This window comes from Lichenostomus cassidix, chromosome 14, assembly GCF_008360975.1.
Source record: "Lichenostomus cassidix isolate B80296 chromosome 14, HeHo_3.0, whole genome shotgun sequence".
NCBI classification, from domain to species: Eukaryota; Metazoa; Chordata; class Aves; order Passeriformes; family Meliphagidae; genus Lichenostomus; species Lichenostomus cassidix.
In genome coordinates this window covers 8,185,991-8,206,588 of record NC_139495.1, presented here as the reverse complement: position 1 = coordinate 8,206,588, position 20,598 = coordinate 8,185,991, and the positions used below count along the sequence as shown (strand labels likewise).

The window sequence follows — 20,598 nt, the reverse complement described above, 5'->3', positions numbered from 1 at the left end:
CAAAACAAGGCAATTCCTAGTAGAGTCATTACTGCAAAAAATAGACTTTGCAAGTTTCCTACAACTAAAGGAATTTTAGAGGTTTTTTTTCATTTTGCTCCCTGGCCTGCAACATTTAAAATATTGAGAAACGTTAAGGCTTTTTGAGATTTTCTCTGAAAAAGAGACTTCTGTTTTGAAACAGAGAAGATGGAAAGTAAAGTTTTTCAAAACCAGTGGAAGTTAATGCATAGGAGAAGGTGGAGAAGAAGAAAGAGTCATGAGAAATTTCTTCTAAATGGAATGCAAAGATGTGATAGGACTAAACAACTGTGGTAACATGGGCTGTCAAAAAATCCTTCCAGTAGAGCCTCCTGTTCCCATGACTTGCAGCTCCTGCAGACCCACAGAACTGCAGGAACAAACATCACAAACTGCATCTCAGCTCTTACTCTGGGCTGCTCTGTCACCTGTATTTTGTGCTCTAAGCCAATGCCTGTCCTCCTGAGGGGCAGCTGTGCTGTCCCAGGGCAGGGTTTGGCCATCCCTGCCCTCCACACCACTGTGCTCAGCTGCCCATGAGGTCTGGTGTCCTCCTCTGCTGTGGGACATGCAGAGACAAGGATGACAAACACTAATCACATTTAAAAGTAAGATTCCCCTGTGTTTTCTGGTAACTCCTGAGTGTTTATCACAGTGGGCAAAGCTGCTAAAAGCATTTTAATTTCTGTGCTTATTTACAGCTTTGGCTTTTGCTCCTTAAATAAGCCAAATCAGGAAATAAACCCAATCTCACTAGAGTAAATTCAGTCAAGAGAGAAATTCTGTCTGATATTGCTGATGTTTGTTTCTGCCTTGGCATTAAAGCTTTGGGGGATTGTTGAGATAGTAATGTGTTTAAATATTTTCTTCTGAGTAAGGGAATTAGCAAAAGATAAGAATTCTGCTCTCATAATATTTTTGACCTCATAAAATTTGCATTTAGGATGCCACAGTTTAAGCACTTTGAAAAGCAAGTTACAATTATCTTTTCTCCTTCTCTTTTCCTCCATCATTTCTGTCTGTACTGAGAGTTATTTTGGAGGCCTTTTGAAGCAGCAGGAATTGTGTGTTCTGTGCTTTCCACATGATGCCTGTCATACTGGGTGGAAATCTTCCCCATCTTGACAGACTAAGTAGGTGCTATTTCTGTTTGACACTGTTCCCCTTTTCAAGCTTCAGCTCCATTTTGGGAGTCGGGGATCATCCCTGGAGGCTTTCAGCATGACAGGAAGAGGTCTTGGGAAACATACTGCAAGATCCTGTCCTTAGAAAAACAGATGATTATCTGCTACCATATAGACATTTTGCGTAAATGCCAATTGTTAATTATTTCAGATGTTGTAAATATTGTTTAATCCTTAGTAGAATAGAGTTACTGATGGAAATGGAGTGAAATCAGCTGGACTCAGCATACTTAGTGAAGTCCAGGATTTCTGGTCTGAGCAGGCAGGGAATGATTCCACTCTGTGCAGGTTTGGGCTTCATGAACCTGCTTATTATGAAGAATTTTTCAGTGCCTGGTTTATGGAAATGTATGGTAGCCTAGAGATTGCTCACAAATTACTTATTGCAACTGCTACGCTCAAATTGTCAAAATATTGTTCTGTGCTTTCTTGTTGGTTACCTAAACTGCAAGTTACTGTTTTATGCTTCCCAACTGATTGGCTCTGCTAAGTGTTTCCAGGGAGGCTGTGCAAACACTGCTGGCAAGTGACTCTCACATTTCTCATCTGTAAAAATATTTACTTGACTTTTCGCACTAAATGGACTTTCTTCTTCAAATTTTTGACTAAAGACAATTAAAAGAGGAGCAGATAAAGTCAAAACAATGTGCAGAGCTTGTCCACATGCACTAAGGGAAATACAGCCATGGTGTTAGTGGAGCTCCAAGCTCTACAGATTCTTGATTTGACATTGACTTTTGGCTTGTGATGAATTGTTTTGCTGGTGTTTTGTAACTTTTATTCGTAGTTCTTATTCTTAAATCCTGAGTGATGTCGATGAGGTCCTGGGGAGCTGCACCTGGTTAACAGAGAAATATCAATGGGACATTTTCTAGGCAAGAGGCCAGAAAAAGTAAACATTTAGGAAGAAACCTTTTCACCCTAAAAATACTTTCCTTTGAGACAAAAACCTTTTAGTGACAAAGTCACTGGTAAGTGGCATTTAGCAATCTGATAGCCTCTGATACTTTAGGAAGTTTTACTCATTCACAAACTTCAGAAAACAGAAAACTTTCTGACTTACATACTGTGTAAGTAGAGCATTCAGGAGTAGAGGTCTCTCCAAGCTGCCATGGTGTGCACTGTCCCTTGGAGAAAACCATCCAAAAGGAAGATACTAGATTGTGATGTTTTTGCTGATATTAAGTAACTGTGCAACAGTATTTATTAGTAGCTAAAATATATATTAAGAGCTGAGCTGTGTGTTTATACTCATGTTGTAGGAGTATGTGCTACACAAGTTACAAATGCTTTATGTGTTATACAGTCCTAGAATCTTGCCTGAAATGCATTTATAAATATTTAAATAAACTACAAAGTAAGAGGAGTTGCCTGAGCTGGATTGCAATCATGAGCTGCCTGGACTGACATCTATACTCAGTGTGACAGACCACGTGCTGCAGGCAGTAGGGTTTTTTTAGCAAAATATAAAAATAACTCTCTGGAGCCATGTAAACCCTGAGGCTGCATCCACACACTGTCAGGGCACAGTGGCACCTTTCACGTGTGGCAGTGTCTGATTGCTGAGCTCAGGTGGCAACACATGTTCATAATATCCTGTGTTTCCTAATTACTTTTGAGTGTAATCCCAGGTCCCCAAAACTGGAGGCTCTTTAAGAAGAATTAAAATTGATAAGGGGAAGCATAAAATGTCTTAGATGGAGAATTCTATTAAATAAGGCAAAATGGCATGCTTTTCTTAACCCTAGTCTTATTTTAATTTTACTTTCTCCTGGTTGGCTCCTTTCCTATCATCATTGTTCTCCTCCTGTTGTTTGTTTTAGATTAGGAGAAAGGTCAGTTGTCTTCATCTGATGATAATCTCTTTGTATTTGGTCAACCACACCTTGGTTCATTTGGATGTCCTTGTCCTGGCCAGTGTAGAGGTGTTCCAGTCTTACCTGACATTCAGGGTGAATGAAGGTGAATTTTTCCACATTGATTAAGATTAAGGAAATGCTATTGCTAAGCTTTTTTTTCTACTTTTAATTTGGGAGTTATCTGCAAGCTGTTCTGAGACCCAGGAGAGAAAGACAAGGGGAAAAACCACTCTCTTTTTGCATTTCATTGCTTTTTCTGAAGCTTGGCCTGGCTTTATAAAATGTACTGTTTTGGTATTCCCTTTAGTATAACCAGAAACTAATGAAATACAGCAGTAGACTAGAAACAAATCAGTAGGGTCATACTTTTGCCCTCCACGTTGTTATCGTTCTTTTTCAGAGGTGGCTGCAAGCATTCTTGGATGGCTAGTCAAAAATCTTTAGGAACTGTTTGTAGCGTTTGAGAGTTTTTCATTTTTTGAAAAGGCCTTTGTGGCATACAAATAGCCCCTTTCCCTTTCCCTCAGGCAGTATTCAATACGCTTAGAGGAAGTTCTTGCCTGCCTGAGTGCCAAAACTGCTATTGCTGGAGTAGCTGGGAGCATCAGTCATCCTAGAAGAGAGCCTGAAGGGAAAAAAGGGAGCCTCATCCACCTTTTCCACTTTGGTTGCAGTTCAGCTCTCTGTGCCAGCAACCCCTCCTGTTTAGCTTCCAGCAGATCTGAAATACACTTGGTCCTCTTGGCTCCCAAGGAACATAAATGAACAGCAAGCAATTGCCCCGTGGAGAGCTGTGTCTTCCCAGCCCCTTGGATAAATCATTGCTTCATAGGTCACAGAAATTATTGGCTTGGCTAATGCCTTATTCCATTTAGGTGTAGTGACTGTGTGTGAAGAGGCCCAGTAAGGGTGAGCCTTCTAAAAAACACCTGCTCTCTGTTCAGTTTATGGATCTGAAACCTGGTATGATGTTTCTAGGAAGGTTTCAAGAAGCACAAGCAAAAGGGTCATTTCTTTGGAGATCTCCAAAGGCATTGCAGCCCTTCAGTTGGGCAGTGCTGCCTTGCTGGAGGAAGAGTGATTGGAAAGTACATTTACTTTCTTCTAATAACCCAGTTGTATAAGATTTGGGGCCTGAGATTTGTTGTGAAAACAGTTGTACTCCCAGGAATTGACTCATTTCACTGCATATCCTAAGATTTGCTTTTCCAAGCCATTAGCTTGAAAATACCATAGAACTGTACACATACAGAAAAAAAGGAGAGCCTGTCAACTATTTTGGAAAACATGAAGCTATGAATCAAGATTTGCTGGGACCTTCTCATCTCTCGTGTGGTCATGTTCTTCTGCTGCCAAGTTCAGACAATAAGGCTGAAGCTGTTACAGTGCCAGGGAGCTGTGAGCTGCACCATGTGATTCATACAGGCTAAGGGAATTTGTACACAGAGCAGTTTTTGAAATGGCCAGGTGGTTTTTTGTGTTTGAGGGTTTCTATTGCAGTCAAATAACCTTCTATTTGAAAATGAGAGTAAAGGGTGATAAATTGGTAGAGATAGCAGCTGAAAGAAATTACTTCATGGAAAAGAACTTTATGTTCCTGTTTAAATATAGTCAATAAAGTTCTGTTATTTTCTTAAAATAATTAACTCTAATGAGCATTTAGTTTTGAGAGAAATAAATAAATGACCAAACTTTCAGGCACATTAATATTTGATTTGGAGATAACTGCATAAATATTGAATTTGAAGATTACATTCCAGAGCACTGCATTAAAATTGCAAGACTTTTCTATTATCCTTCATAATGGAACATGAAATTAGAAACTTGTTCATGGAAAGAAAAATTTCTCGTCTCTCGTTTACACGTTTTCTGCACTGTTGTGTTAACAGAGGAGCTCTTCTCATACTGTGAAAAGAGACATAGCTATCAGTAGGACATAGACCCTGAAGTCATTTACGGTCTTTTTGAAAATTAATATGCACCATTTCATAATTGCATCTCAGTTCTTTGATTGGTATAGAGCAGAACTTGAACCAGGGAGTTGTCTGCGGGGTTAATGCTCATGTTTCCAGATGCAGGACTCCAGAAAGCTTCGGTGGTGTTCCTTAACTTTTATTTCTTTTCTCTTTCCTTCAGTTGCATGTGTTTGAGGACCCCAAAAATGTCACCTTCACTTCCTAATCCTGAAACACCCTGGCACAGCTCTGTGTGGGTCAGGAAGGGAATGTGATGTCCCTCTGGCTGTATGTGCCACAGCTGTTGTTACCCTGCAGGTCCTGCAGCCAGAGGGGTCTGTGGCTGTGAGTGGCTGTGGTGTGTGGTTGGTGAGCATTTGTCACAGCTCAGAGCACATGGGATGTGTCCAGTGCAACATCCAGCACGGGTGGATGGCACTCAGCCCCTCTGTACTAATTCACAGCTGCCCTGCTTCTCCTTAGGGAAATCATTCCAAAATGGTGTAACAAATGGAAACCTGCGTGAGACAGTCTGAAAACATGGGTGGGCATCCAGTCCAAAGTGTTTTCAAACACCAATTGATTTCCCAGCTTTTCTTATCTTCTTATATTGGTCTCAAATAATTCATTTCCATAACTTTGCAGTTCTGCAGTTGCTCCTTTTATTCATGGTTCAGCAATAACAAAACATTGCTCCCCATAGACTTGAAAATGGAGCAAACTTGCTCATTCTACAGTAAAGACCAATACAATGGTATTTCGTCCTAATTGGCTATACCCCTGTAGAAAAATTAATGAAATAATAACATAGGAGAAAATTGGTCATTTTACCTTTGTGTACTTTCCTGTTTTTGAAAAAACATAGTTTTATTTAGAGACAGAAGCCTATCACAGATTGTGTTTAGTTCCTGTTCATGTTGCAGTTCTTCTGCAGTGGTTTGTTCAGAGATAATGAACATTATGGACTTTCCTGCCCTACAGCTCTGTCACCTGCACAGCCTTAGGACAGCAGAAGGTGTAAATGATGTTTAAAAGCAATCTGTTGATCTTTGCCTCAGTAACTGAACGTATGACTGATTAATCATTCATTAATCCTCTCTACATTATTTATGAATAGTACAGAAATATAAACAAGTGACCTTTTGATCCTTTTCTGTTTGAGAAAGTAGCTTTTTATTTATAAAGCTCCTGATGATAACAAAACACAAATTAACTTTTAATGGCTCCCCTTGCATTCCCTCAGATTTATCAGAAAACAAGGACTGGATCGGCTCTTCCTGGAGTGTGACACACACATGTGGCGCCTGGGGGACCGCAAGATCCCCGAAGGAATCACAGTTGACGGAGGGTCAGACTGGTTCCTCCTGAACAGGAAGTTTGTGGAATATGTCACTTTTTCTAATGATGATCTGGTAACAAAGATGAAGAGGTTTTACTCTTACACGCTGCTTCCTGCCGAGGTATGTGAATGCAAAGAATCCCTCTGTGTGTTCAGTGCAGCAGTGTTTGTGCTCATCCCAAAATCTGACTGATGTCAGAGGGGCTTTTGCCTCATGTCAGTAGGCTTTGGAGCATCCCACAGTGCGTAATGAAAATTTTACTTCTGTGAAGAGTAAGCTCTTTGCCTTAGAACACCTTTGGCAGTTGTTTATTGCTTTGTTTGTTCGTGGGACTTTTTTGCAAGGAATGGCTTTGTTTTATACTTCTAAGCCTATTAATCTGTTACTGAACAACCAAAAATCCAGCTGCCCTTTGCTTGCAAATTGTTCCTGCACAAAGCTTTTGAAGGATATTAGAGATGGCGAATTGTCTTCATAAGTAGCTTTCCTTGCTATTATCCAGCGCTTTTCTTTAAAAATATAAACCCTGCAAACAAAAGTTTATTGTTCTGTTCAAAACTCAGCTAGAAGGCACAGTCACAAATAATTTAGATCACTCAGGAGTCGCTGTGGCTACAAGTGATGCAGAAGGGGAGTGCACAGCAGTGTGGGTTCTGCCTGGTGTGCAGCAGTGTGTCAGGAATGTGCTCTGTCTGGGGAGAGCACAGAGCCATGGCAGCTCAGGTTGGCAGCCTGTGCCACACCTGTCCCAGCAGGTTCACTGCTCCCCTGGCTTGCCAGGCTCTGCTCCACAGGCTGCAGCAGTCAGCCATCCCCAGGAATACCTGGTGACTGCCTTTAAACCCAGAACTGCCTTGGCATTTTGAGGGATTGATGACACCAATCTTGCAATCTAGGCTCGTTAGCTTGTGGTGGAGCACAGCGATTGTTATCTTTTGATAGGAGTTTATTATTCCACACACATGTTGCATAATCTTCTTTTAATCCCATTTCTGTTAAAAATCACCTTTTCTCTCTACTCTGATAACCTTTTCATCCATTATCTAGAGAAATTCCTGTATTGCTATAAAAGGACACAGGGCAATGGGTAATTGGGTAGGGTTTTTTTGCCCTCTCGCTTGAATGAGAATGGATGCCTTTATGGGTTTAACTAAACAGTTCAAGCATAAAATCCATATTCACTGGGCTGTCATTTAACATTAAAAAGAGTAGGGGGATTATTTGGGGGCCAGCCATGCTAATGTTATGCTGGTTATTTATAGATCTTGCTATTGCTGATTTTAAAGAGAAGTCACTGCTCCAAAAATGGTCTCTTGCAGGGCTAAATTCATGACATTCCATAGCTTTTTTCTACAAGATTTTCTTTGCAAGATACATAGCTGGTTTTGTAAAATGGCCCTGCCTTCACTGACCTGTTAACCTGCTATATCAGTCCCCATTATGCATGGTTTATGTAATAGCTGATATTATGATGATATAATTAGGATTGCCCAATAGGAATTCCATGCTGCCATGAGCCAGCAAATAAAGACTTATGATTTCAGATGTAAATGCAGGAGGCAGAATGTCCTTTTGGTGCCTAGGGTGAACTGTGTATTTCAGATCAAAGCCACTCAACCTGCAATGCATTGCAGAGTGCTGAAGATTGACACCCACAGAAGAGCTGTCTGGGACTGTTTTTTTATCATAGTAACCAGGGTGATGATGTAGCTTTTAGAATTATTTTAGAAAACAACTTGAAATGTGCCATTAGGACATTGCTCAGAGAAATGGAACTAAATCTGTTAGACCAGGGAGTAACTTACAGAACAGAAATAATGGGAAGTTCTTAGAATTACTCATACAGCTGAAATAAAAATAAAATGGTTGCTGGCACTGGTGCCTTTCCTGGAGTCCTTTGGACTCCCAGTGCCCAAAGCTGGTCACTGCAGAAGAGCCGTTATTCTGTGCCAGGTTGCTGGAGCAAGACCTTAGCTGGGTGTCCTTACAGTATGGCTGGGTCTGTAGAGTGTTGGGATTTTTCCATGCTCTGTGGAATACAAGCACATATAGGTCTCATACAGGGCAGAACAATAGGGCTTATTAATTCTGTCATTTCAAATGAAAATAGGTCACCTGCATAGGTTTGGGCCCATGGGCTGAAGTGAAGGAGAAGATGGGAGTTTGAGGAGCTAAGTCTAAGGTGTGTGCTCTGTTTGTTGCAGTCCTTCTTTCACACCGTTCTGGAGAACAGCCCATTCTGTGACTCCATGGTGGACAACAACCTGCGCATCACCAACTGGAACCGCAAGCTGGGCTGCAAGTGCCAGTACAAGCACATTGTTGACTGGTGTGGCTGCTCTCCCAATGACTTCAAACCTGCAGACTTCCACCGGTTCCAGGTAACTGAGTGTACTTGCAGAGAGGCTCTTGCCCTGTGCTGGGTGTGGAGAGCCAGCTGAATGCATGGCTGCAGCTGGGAGAGGGAAGGGAAGCTTTGACTCCATCAGGCGGGTGGAGAGAGACATATGAGGAAGCTCTGCTCTTAACTTCAGGAGAATGAAAGATTAGTTCTGTGGTTTGGCTCTGGAGATACACTACTGCATGCTGAGGTCACAAAGCAGCTCTTTTGACTTCTTGGCATTGGTAATCTGCTCTGCTAGAAAGGCGGGAAACTTGACACATCTCTCACTGTACCACTATTACTTGGGAACTCTTGTGAGTTTATTGCAAAGAGTTTTTTCCAAAATTCCAGCTCAGGTTTTTTCATCACTTCATGAAACTCCTGGCTTTCAGTGTTAAACAACATTTATCATCTTTAAAAAAAGCTTAGAAGTTGAGTAGTGTGCCTGCTAGAGGCTTACATAGCACAAGGCAAATCCATTTTCATTATTATATTCATCAGCACGATTATATTGAAGTTTATCTCATGGTTTTGGGAGCCTTAGTCATGAGGTTTTGATCACCCAGGTTTGGCAGGACTGTCTTAAAAAGTTTAATCAGTTCCTCTGTGATAGTTTCCACAAGGCAGACATGAGAGCAAGTCCTGTGCTCCAGGGTGCACTCAGTCTCGAGGCTGTATCCGGCCTGGGTATCTTTTATTAAGAATGAACAGCCACTTGTTTCAAGGTCACCAGATTTGCAATTCCATCCCTCCAGCTCCTCGGGGTTCCCTGCATAAAGCATGTTTGTTCAGGCTTTGTGTGGGATGGGGAATGTGTTACCCTACAGCACAGAAATGATGACTGCTCTGGAACAGAGATCTTTTCTTTGCTGTAACGTGCTGCCTACCAAGCACGCTTCAAGTCAGTGACACAGACACTCACAAAAAGAGCAAATGAGACGTTATCTAAGAGAGATTCTGCTGCCCCAAACACCAATCCCAGTGAAGTCTCCAGCACAGAATAAACGGCAATTCTTAAAAAACTCCTGCCAGACTACAGAGCCTGACCTGCTCCAGGCTGTGAGCCCACAACAGTATTTCAGAAAACAATCAGGTAAGATGAGCTGGAAGGGAAGGTTCAAAATCAGAATGGATGTAAAGGCAGCTTCTTACTCTTGCTGCTGAGAGAGCCCCTCATGCAAGCCCATGGCACCACAAGGCTGGGGCTTGCTGTTCCCATGGAGGCACAAAGCAAGCTGAGATCACAAAGCCCACAGCATGCGCCGTCTCAGAGCAAAACTGAGCATCCTCAAAAGAATTTTCCAACCATCTGGGGCACTCTCGAACTCCTTGGCACCTCAAAACCCATGCTCAAATATGAACAAGGCAAAATAAAGACTTTTTGAAAGCTAATGGTAGTTGAGTAGCATATAAAGCAGTAATATGCCCAAAATTATGTCAAATGCAGAGCAAAAAATCTGGGCAGGATCACTCAGAAGCAGAGAAACCTCAGCCAAAGGTGGCACCACTCCCAGAGACCTCTTACCACTTCCTAGCAGCAAATCACACACAGAAAATGCTGCTCTGCCTTTTCTGAGCCCCTGTGCCACGGCACCCTTTGCTGCCAGGGCTGCAGTGCCTCTGGGCTAACATGGGGGTTTGGAGAAGATTCCCCACCCCTCCTGCACTTGGAGAGCTTCCCTGAGCAAGGCAGTGGGGGTGACTGCTGGTACGAAGGGATTGACACAGCTATGTTTCCATGCAATAATTATGTTTTTAGCTGAATTTTAGCATCACTCCTAATGATGAATGGTCCCAAAGGTGACCTTTCGAGTCATCTTTGCCCATGGAGAGAACTAGTTCATGTCCTCAACTCCAGCCCATTGCATAAGACAAAGCGTCGTGTCTGCAAGTGGGAACTCAGTGTCTTTTCCTGTCCTCTCCCAACAGCAGACTGCCAGGCCGACTTTCTTTGCCCGCAAATTCGAAGCCGTAGTGAATCAGGAGATCATTGGCCAGCTGGACTATTACCTGTACGGGAATTACCCGCCGGGCACGCCGGGGCTGCGCTCCTACTGGGAGAACGTGTACGAGGAGCCCGACGGCGTCAGCTCCCTGAGCGACGTGGCGCTCACCATGTTCCACTCCTTCTCCCGCCTGGGCCTGCGCCGAGCCGAGAGCTCCTTCCACACTGCTGGGGACAACAGCTGCAGGTCAGTGTGAGCCTGCCTGGCTGCTCAGGGGACACAGGGAACACCGAGCTCTGCTGGAGGTTCATTCTGCTGGGCTTTGTTGGCCACAGCTACGGCCATGAGCAGGGCCAGGCAGCTGCAAGTGCACAGCGCTTGTTTCCAGGAGTATTTATGTCCATAATAAAGCGTTGGTTATTCCGAGTTGACATTATGTGACCTGTTTGCTGCACTTTTAAGGAGCTCCTCTCCGGCCTGATGAAGACTGACAGGATCCAGTTGGGCAGTGCTACCCCCACTGCTGCGTTTCCCTTGATTAATTTCAGCAAGTGTATTATAGCCTCAGCTCCTAAACCCTCCGTGTGATTGCAGCAGAGGTCGTGTTCACCTCTATTATGCTTACCAAAAGCAGAGGACAGGATTTCAGAACAAATCTGAACACAGGCAGGTTAATGGTCCTTGCTTGTTTGTTCCCCTGGGAGCACACATGGAGTACAGCTTGCTTGGCTCAGTTTGCCTGCTTGGTGCAGCTCTCTGTGCCAAAAGGGCTGCAACTGGTAAGATCTATTAGCATCAAATACATAAAATATATGTAAGTGTTTATGCATCTAAATCTATACATATATTTATCTCAAATAGGTTCTTTCAAAGGAAATTCGCCCTATATTCTAGATTTCTTTTTCACCAAAAAGCCTGGCTAAGAAGAATTCAGTCTAAAAGGGATTTGAAGGAAGAATTCCTGAACTTAGACTTGCACAGAAAAGGCTCTCCATGGCAGATGTTTGCTGCCTGCACACACATCTGAAACCGTTTAGATTTAAAGCAGAGAGGGTTCATCTTCTAAAGTCTTACTTTACCATCTCTTAATTCCTTCTTCAGAATGTATTTCTGGGCCCTGCCTTTTTATCCTGATAAAAAACACATAGCTCCTAAGTCAGCAAACACTGAAGATGCTCCATGTGCTTTGATAGATGGACGTTGCCCCTCTTGTGTTCTCGAGAGGGAACCAAATGTGCCTTGACCTTCCTAAATTAGTCATGGAAGTGCTGAGCAATGTCCCATTTAGAAAGATGTGGCAATAAGTGCTCCAGATTCCTATTAGAGTTTTGTCAGTGAAGGTTACCGGTGCAAAGCAATAAAAGATCAATAACAATTAGATAGAAATAATCGCTAGTAGCATGCCTTCCTTATATGAAATAAAGGCAGACCTAAGGAAGTCCTGGGTCATTTGTCCTGCAGAGTGAAGCCAGCAAAGAGGATGGGGACTATGTATAACCAGTACTGAAATAATTTGACAATCACTTTTGTTCTCACTCCTTTTGCCACTGTTCTGATACTGATTTATATCAATTATCAGTTTCATTTCTGAGGAACTTTCCATTGCACAGGAACTCAAGGTGCTTTTCAAGCTTGCTCAGATTATAGATAGGGGACACCGTGACTGCAGCTGTCTCTGGATATAGCACAGCTCCTTTAGAGCAGGCTGGAGCTTCATGAAACAGTGCAGGGAGGAATTGCAAACAGTGATACAGAGTGGAGGCTTCATTTTCATACCTACCTGAGCTCCCTCAAGACACTGTGAGTCAGCATCCAGTTTAGATCAGAGAAAGATGGATAATCCTCATGTTTATGATTCACATATCTTTCGATACTGCACTGTCCTTCTGGGTGTTTGCATCTATACCTTCCCTCTTTCCCTCTGGTGATTTTGCTGTCTCTAACACAGTAATGCCAGGCTGGATTTGGGCTGAGCACCTCCACAGTGTTGTCTTTGCTGTGGGGCTGAGAGCAGCCCCGAGCTGGCTGATCCTGCAGGCAGCACCCCAGCTCATTTCCCAGCACTGCCAGGCAAGCTGCTCCCACCTTGGATCCCCCTTGGAGGCAGTGCCATGCTGGCACCCCAGCAGCCCAGGAACTGTTGATAAGAGCAGTGCCTTGCACACTTTGCTAACGAGAGCCAACTCACAGCCTCACAAAGCCCTGCCCCCCTCAGACTGCTGGGGCACCGACGGAGATTGAGTGTCAGCATCTTCCGTGGGAGCAACATTAATGTGTGATTGAGATTTAATTCATTTCTTCCATCTCTAGGCATTTTTACTCTCTGCTGCCAAGAGGCAATTTACTCAGACTATTTCAAGGATATTGTAAATATTTGCTGCTGCACACATATAAAACAGGAGGCCTTAGTACTCAGAACAGAAGTCAGATTGTTGTTGGCATTGGCTGCGTAGCTCTGCAGTGTTTTTGCTCAGTCCATCAGTGCTGGCCCTGTTGGTGTCCTGTCTTCTTATGTTGATTTCTCCAGCTCAAGAGATTTCCTTCTGGGTGTTGCTGACCTTGTACAATGGAAAGTCCTTCTTGGTTAGCTCCTCTTAGTGCTCATCCTTTAATTGTGGTAATGAGCATGAGGAGTCAGACTTAGCTGACTTATTGGGAAGGTGTGATGCTGGCTGGTTTAACTGGTGCTGCAGTTGATGTCAGTGCTGTAGAGTAGCAAAATATTTGATTTCTGAGCTACAAATAACACATTTTCAATTATTTATGCATCCATATGTACCCAAACATCGTTACAGATGTTTCTGAGACTATAGCAGACAATCAACCAAACATTTTAATTATCTGAAGCTGTGACTACAATGTCTTTAAATCTGAACTGCAACTGAAGGCTTCCAGATCTCCCAATGACTGGTTTTGCCCAGTTGTTTGACCTTTTTTCAAGGTTGTTGGGTTTTTTTTAATTATGAATAAAAAAATCATGGCAAAAGCAACCTCAAGTCTTTAAGGAATGTGAAGTTTTTTTCCTAGAATAAAGGAGACCTAAAAAGGGGACAGGATCCTGGTGTCCTTCACTGCAGTGCCACCGTGCAGAGCCCTACCCTTGGGTAAAGGGGTGGAGGGAGCCCAGGGGTCAGTGCCTGATCACACAGCTGACCATGCTGGGGCAGGAAAGGCAGCACCTGCTCTGGAGCACAGACATCCTTTATCCTACAGTTCATCTGAGCAAACAGTGCTGCAGCCAAACAATCTGTGTGTGCTCTGGGTGGCACCAGGAGAGGAGGGGAGGGAGAAGAGCTCTGTGGCACACAGAGGGACCTCCTAAAGAGCTTACAGCTGTGGATGTGGGATAAATGAGCCTATATTCTTAGTAACATATTTTTACATTTCGGGGTAATCGGAACAGCCTAAGAATATTTGATAATGAGTCATGAACACATTTGAAATCTCTTAATGTACAGTGGTGGATTTTCTCCTTGAAATGAATGCTCCTTAAGCCATTAGCTCCAAGTAAATGGAGATTTCATGTCTCTCTTGCATAACTAATGAGTGTGTGCTGTTTTACAGATACTACCCCATGGGCCATCCAGTTTCCATCCACCTTTACTTCCTTGCTGACCGTTTCCAAGGCTTCCTGATCAGGCACCACGCAACCAATCTGGCTGTCAGTAAGCTGGAAACTTTGGAAACGTGGGTGATGCCCAAGAAAGTCTTCAAGATCGCAAGTCCACCGAGCGATTTCGGAAGGTTGCAGTTCTCAGAGGTGAGTGTTCATAGCTACCCATGTAGTGTCATGAGCCTTTGGCATCACGAGAGTCTATACTAAATCAGCAGCCTTTGGAAAATGTATTTCCATGGAAATTTGAGGTGAGAGTGGCTTTCTAGCTAATGTACATCCTCATCATAGAAGGAGATACTGTTGCCTGTCCAGATCCATGGTCGACACTCATTTCTTACGTTAATCTGAGTGTCCTCACTCCCTTCTGTTTTAAAAACAAATGGAAGGTTTTTGTTGTTGTCAAAGGGGCTCAATAATTTAAAACTAACTTACAAGTTTTGCAACTGTGATTTTTGTGAGTGCTGTGAAAGGCACCTGGGGAAAATGACATTTTTCTGCAATTCCAGATGAGAATGGTGACATGTTTAAATGTTTCTCTCAAGTGTACGCTGAAAAAAACCTCATAAAATTAGTGATAGTCAGGTACTGATACCACACGTGAGCAGAATATTGATGTTGTAACACAAAGGAGAAAATTATCACAGCAGTGGCTGAGATTTCCCACAAATCTTGTTATTTTTTCTAGAAATTAGTCCCAGTATCTGTCATAGAGTATAAAAAATCTACCCTAAAATATATCAGGAAAGTTGACCACTAATAGGACCTGACATCTGTGTTCTGTTTTAAAGGTACAACTGTCTGAGCAGTTAATTTCATGATTTTTCTTGTTAAGCCGCAAATTTCAATTAAGGTATAAAATTGATTGAACAAATGTGTTGCAGTCATTATGGCTAAGTCCATAAATTACCATCTTCTTGAGCAATTAAGAAATGCCTAGGTGGGATTCAGTGTTTTGGTGTGCATGGCAAATCCATGACACTAATGTGCCATTAAAGAGATGGATGGAAAGTGTGTTTCATTTATCAATGTGTCGGATGGTAGGCCTGCCATTTCGTGCTGTGATAAATGCTCATACAAGCTCCAATTCTTGTGATTTGTGAGAGTATTTCTGCTGTTTATTTAGTGCTTTTAGTCTCACTTTAATCCTGATGCCTGCTCTGAGTCCTCTTTTAGAAAGCAACTGGGCTGGCAGCAGGGAGAGAGTTTTTTCCTAACTGTGTGGTGAAAAGAACATATTGATCTTGGTATTGTAGAACTCAAACGAAAATATTTAGAAAGGATATATCTGATACATCATTGGAGGCGTAGGGAGGAAACTGACCTGTGGCCAGAATGTAGTCAGTGGCTACTGGACAGGTCCCTCTGGCCACAGGGTACCTTTCCCCCAGAGGGAACACTTTCTTCCATTTGAAACTCACAAAAAGAGTTTTGGTGTCTGCTTACTTGTTTTCATTATATTTTCTCACCTAACCTCTTTAATTGTCCTCTCCTCTTATAGATGATTCATGTTTTAAAAGACCAGGAGGTACAAAGTAAATAATTTAATCTTTTTTTAATGATTTTTTTACTTTCTGCCTTCCCTTGGCCTGCAGGGATCTCTGCCTCTGAGCCAAATTAGTCTCTCAGTTACCCTGCTATAAATCCAGCATTAATTTCTTCAGCTTCAGTGTGGCTGGAAAGCTCTGATCTGCTACTGCTTATTAAAATGCCACTGCTTTGTCAAGGTCCCGCAAGTGAAAAACAAACTTAGCAGTTGAGCTAAGATGGAAACATCAGTGTTCACAGAAAAGAATGTTAAGATTTGTGCTCTTGGGACATAGAACTGCTCATTCTTTGATGACTTTCACCCCATGATCTGGCAGGAATTTAAAACTGAATGGGGCTATTTTAGCTGGGAACTTTCTCCCCTCTCTCAGCTCACACCACTGGGGCCAGCAGGAAGAGCACAAATATGCTGCATTCAGTGTGCTCCCAAGGGTATTTCTTTGTGACCCTGATGCACAAGTGGGGTTGCAGCAGAGATGGTGGGATCTCTCCAGTCCCTGCTTCCTGCCCTCTGCTCCTCTCTGCCTTCACCACACACCCTGGAAAGACAAGTGGGAAGCCATCAGCCAGCTGAGCTGTCCCACAGCTGGGGTGAGTTAGTGACAGCATTTTGATGGCACACGGCTCCTGCAGGCTGAGTCCAATAAAACAAACTTACAGGAAATCCAAGAGAGATGATTTCCAAGCATGGAACTCCCACACCTCCTAAAATTGGCTCATGCACATTGCACACACTATGTGTCCTGCCAGCCTGGGTTCAGGCAGCTTCTCCGTGGAGGGCAGGGGATTGATTTGCTGCACAGAACCAAAAGTCTCAGCTCACTGTCTATCAGTTGAACGCTAAGTTCACTTCTGGTCTTGTTAAGACTTGTGATTCATCACAGCAAATAAAATAAACTAGGTGGCAGGCAATTAGTGTGTATTGTGTGAACCTAATGGTCCTGTTTGTGGTGAGCAATGAGACACAAACCCATAATCAGGGTATAATTTATCTTGGGAAAATTTTATCTTGGGTTTGAACAGAGATAGAAGCAGAAGTTTTGAGCCAATGAGAGATTTCCAGCTTTCCAAAAGTATCCCGTGCACAGTGCTTGCTCTTGAAACCCAAAATAAAGGTGATTAAAATAATGATGTGGAAAATGTCAGTTTCTGTGCCACATCCCTTCATAATTTATCAGATATTCATTACTGCTTGATTCCATCCCATACTTGGTATATTCCATTTGAAAGTGAAAGCCTGCTTACAATGTTTTAAAGAGCTATGGAAGTTATTATAGAACTGTAGTATCTCCTGCCCTGTAAAATCAGACATCTCGGTACTGAGAACTCAGCTGTATAAAGTTCAAGGGTTATAAACCTCTAACCAGTGCTTTAAGTCAAATTCCCTATAAAATACTGTGCTTCTAAAAGCAGCTGGTACTGCAAGCTGTGCAGCATGGGAAAGTATGTCCCCAGCTGGAAACCAGACATGAAGGGCAGATCCCATGAGCAGAATGTACAGCCCCCTGCCTTTCCCTCCCCGAGGTGGTGTTAACTTCTGTTTTGCTTTAGGGAACCCAATGCCACACCTGCACAAAGCTTAAAACCAGATAATAATTGTGTTACAGTTTTCCCCCAAAAGCAGCCTTAGCTCTTCTACAGAGCAGTGTGATACACCTTTGTGCATGTGAACACACCTCAGCATCTTTTGTGCAGCCTGGTGTGGAGCAGTGTCACCTGGAGGTTGGAGCAAGGGGACTGTAACTTTCTGATCTCTGTTCTCAGGGATGAGAAACTAAAGAGAGGGGAAGCAGTTGGATGTCAGGAGTGAATGTTTAATTTTTGAGGATGAAATAAATTTTTTCCAATGAATTCTTCAGTAGGAAATACTGAATGTGGTGGAAAGAGCTTCCTTACAGACTTTTCTTTGCCCAGGGGGGTGTAGATTTGTTTCCCGTGTTGTGACTGTATTATTTCCAGGTCCCTTGAGCACCGGTAGGTGTGATATGGCCGCACTCAGTGAAGGTTGGCAGAGTAGATAATAAGGTCTGGTCAGGAAATTTTCTTTCTCAGCTAATTTCCATACATATTCAGTCAGTCTTGTCAAGAGAGCATGCACTGACAGCTCCTCGAGGCACTCGATGCTTGGGTCTGATATCTGGGCTGTGCTGTCTGGTCTGATTAGCTGGTGTGCTGGGTGAAATACCTCTGAAACACCAGAAATGCTGTGTTGATTGCAGAGGAGTGGAAAGCTCGTTTTGTCTCATATTCTGCAGTGTCATAGTCCGGTAGGAGGAATTTGTGTGATGACAGATGGATTTAGGGTTGGTAGGGTTTTATTTTACTGACCTTGTAGCTTTTTGCTTGCAGTCCTCCTGTAATTTGTCTGCCAGCCACAGGGATTTATTTAGAAGGGACTGGAGACTGGACAGTTTCCAGTACAGGTAATAGATGTCAGGTAATCATTGTGTTTTGGGGATTTGGGGGGATTTAGGCATTATATTGGAATCACTTATTCTCATGAAATGAGATGAAATCTAGAAAAAAAATCTCTGAAGCAAATGAGCTACAATTATTTCTTATGCTTTCAGGAAAGCAGGTTCTGACCATGCCCCTGTGAGGTGAAGCTTAGGGACAAGGACAGCTCTGTATGGGGAAAATCTGCAGTATCTACATATATTTTGAAAGTGGGGATCCTGTGGTCACAGGAGAATTGATGGAAAGGTTGGATAGTGCTCAGCCTCATAAACACATGCTGCCTTAGTGCTGGGATACACCAGTTGGCCTGAGAAGGCCAATTCCACCACTCTGGTTAGAGATGCTGTTTTCAGTAGTGCACAAGTGTAAATGACAACAGATTGGAAGTTTATGTCATCCTACTGGTGATGGCTGAACCATTGAAATTCATATAAAGAGCACTAGAATATGAAAGCTGCTAGGAAAAAGAAAGTTCCATTAAATATTTACACTAGGTTGTGAATCAGCTGGTTTACTGTTAGTTAGTGAATAAATAAATAAACCAATGTCACTATTATGACAATAAGAAAAGAGTTTACAAGAAATAAATTCCCCCATCAGGCAGGAAGGAACTGCAAGGAGACAGCATCCCATGGGTGGATTGTAGTAAAGGACTGATGTGACTTGTCCTTAAGTTAGCAGCAAAAACATCTTTCCTGGTCTTAGCAGCAGCTGGGCAGATCTCTGCTGCAGGGTCCATCTCTCAAATGTGTAATTTTCATGACCCAGAAGATTATGGGTCACTTGTTTTTTTCTGTGCATAGGCTGTGTCCAGCCACTAGCCTTGGTCCCTTTCTGACTGTGTCTGTGGAGGGAAGAGAGAGCAGCAGTAGCCTGTTGTGTCACTCTTAAGATAAAGAAAATCATTTTATCAATCAAAAGCAGACCAAAAAAGCAAGTCTTGCATTTGAGGTTGCCTAACAATTTGTGTACATATTATGATCTTAGGTCATGTTGCTGTCAGCTTTTATATGCATGTATAATTCATGTGATTAGAGAAATATGATTTGCGTCTCTTGAGAGCCCTTGTTTGCCACGAGGGTCTCAGCTGCTTACAGAGATGATGCTACCAGCACTGTGTTCTTTCATTGCAGATTGGCACCGAGTGGGACGCCAAGGAAAGGCTTTTCCGGAATTTCGGAGGACTCCTTGGGCCAACAGATGAGCCTGTTGGCATGCAGAAATGGGGGAAAGGCCCCAATGTCACCGTGACTGTCATTTGGGTGGATCCCATTAATGTAATTGCAGCAACATATGATATTCTCATTGAATCCAGTGCCGAGTTTACTCACTACAAACCACCTCTGAATTTGCCCCTGCGACCTGGTGTCTGGACAATAAAAATTCTGCACCACTGGGTACAGGTAGCTGAAACCAAATTCCTTGTTACTCCTCTCACCTTCTCAAATCAGCAGCCTATCAAACAAGGTAAGTTTTATTATTTGCTACAGGAATAATACAGTTATTGTGTCTGTAATGTGTCTGTAAATGCTGCTGTTAAAAATCAAGTAGCACTGTGTTAGAAAAGGATTAAAGAAAGGGATTTTATAGATACTAAGTCAGAGGAAGCTTTTGCTCTAAGACAAGTGGAAGTGTGTGTCTAGCCTGTGAAACACTGCCACTTTGAACAAAAGACTATTTGTATCTTTAAATTATGCATAGTTCAGAATCCAGAGAACTTCAGACTCTCAGTAATCTAACAGCTATCGTAAAAGCCATCATTTAGAAATTGAAAGAAAAATTGACCCTTCTGTGCTGCTTTTCATTCATGTTTGCTGTTAGAGACTTACATATGTTTAAACTGTTTTCTTGACCAAGTCTGTGTGTTCAACACTAAGAGCATTAATACATAAAATGCTGGATTAGACAAAACTACCCTAGGCCAGAGCTCACCTGACATATTGTCAGGTCCAGGCATTCACTCCTGCCTGATACCTGCCAGAACCTGCTTAGTGCTTGCCAAGCAGCTGTGTTACAGAAATAGCTACAAATACAGTCCAGGGACCAGACCCACACTGACAGTTTTTAGAAAGAAACCATTTTCTTCCTTGCCCCAGCAGCCCTAAGCCATCCAAATACAGAGGCCATTGTGGGACTGCCAGGCTCTGCAGGCTCCCATGTTTGCATGGCACAGGCATCATCCATCCAAGTGCCTGGGTCTGCAGCCAGTGCCACGACACTGTGCTGGGAGAGAGGGAACATCTTACAGCCACACCTGCATTTTTATTCACTAAGATCAAACCAACTTGTTGC

The 20,598-nt window shown here is 42.8% G+C and overlaps 1 protein-coding gene across 4 annotated transcripts in view; it reads left to right on the top strand.

Moving 5' to 3' along the window:
- Window positions 1-20,598, top strand: part of XYLT1 (xylosyltransferase 1) — a 167,172-nt gene that overhangs the window by 131,903 nt on the left and 14,671 nt on the right. For 2 of the 4 annotated variants that reach the window (XM_085074773.1, XM_085074775.1), the window contains 5 exons: window positions 6,263-6,479; window positions 8,564-8,740; window positions 10,675-10,934; window positions 14,253-14,448; window positions 19,440-19,773. In XM_085074773.1, the coding sequence (XP_084930899.1) occupies window positions 6,263-6,479; window positions 8,564-8,740; window positions 10,675-10,934; window positions 14,253-14,448; window positions 19,440-19,773 (1,184 nt within the window). Of the gene's footprint in view, window positions 1-6,262; window positions 6,480-8,563; window positions 8,741-10,671; window positions 10,935-14,252; window positions 14,449-19,439; window positions 19,774-20,598 lie in introns of all 4 variants that reach the window. The other 2 variants (XM_085074772.1, XM_085074774.1) reach the window with 1 other exon arrangement.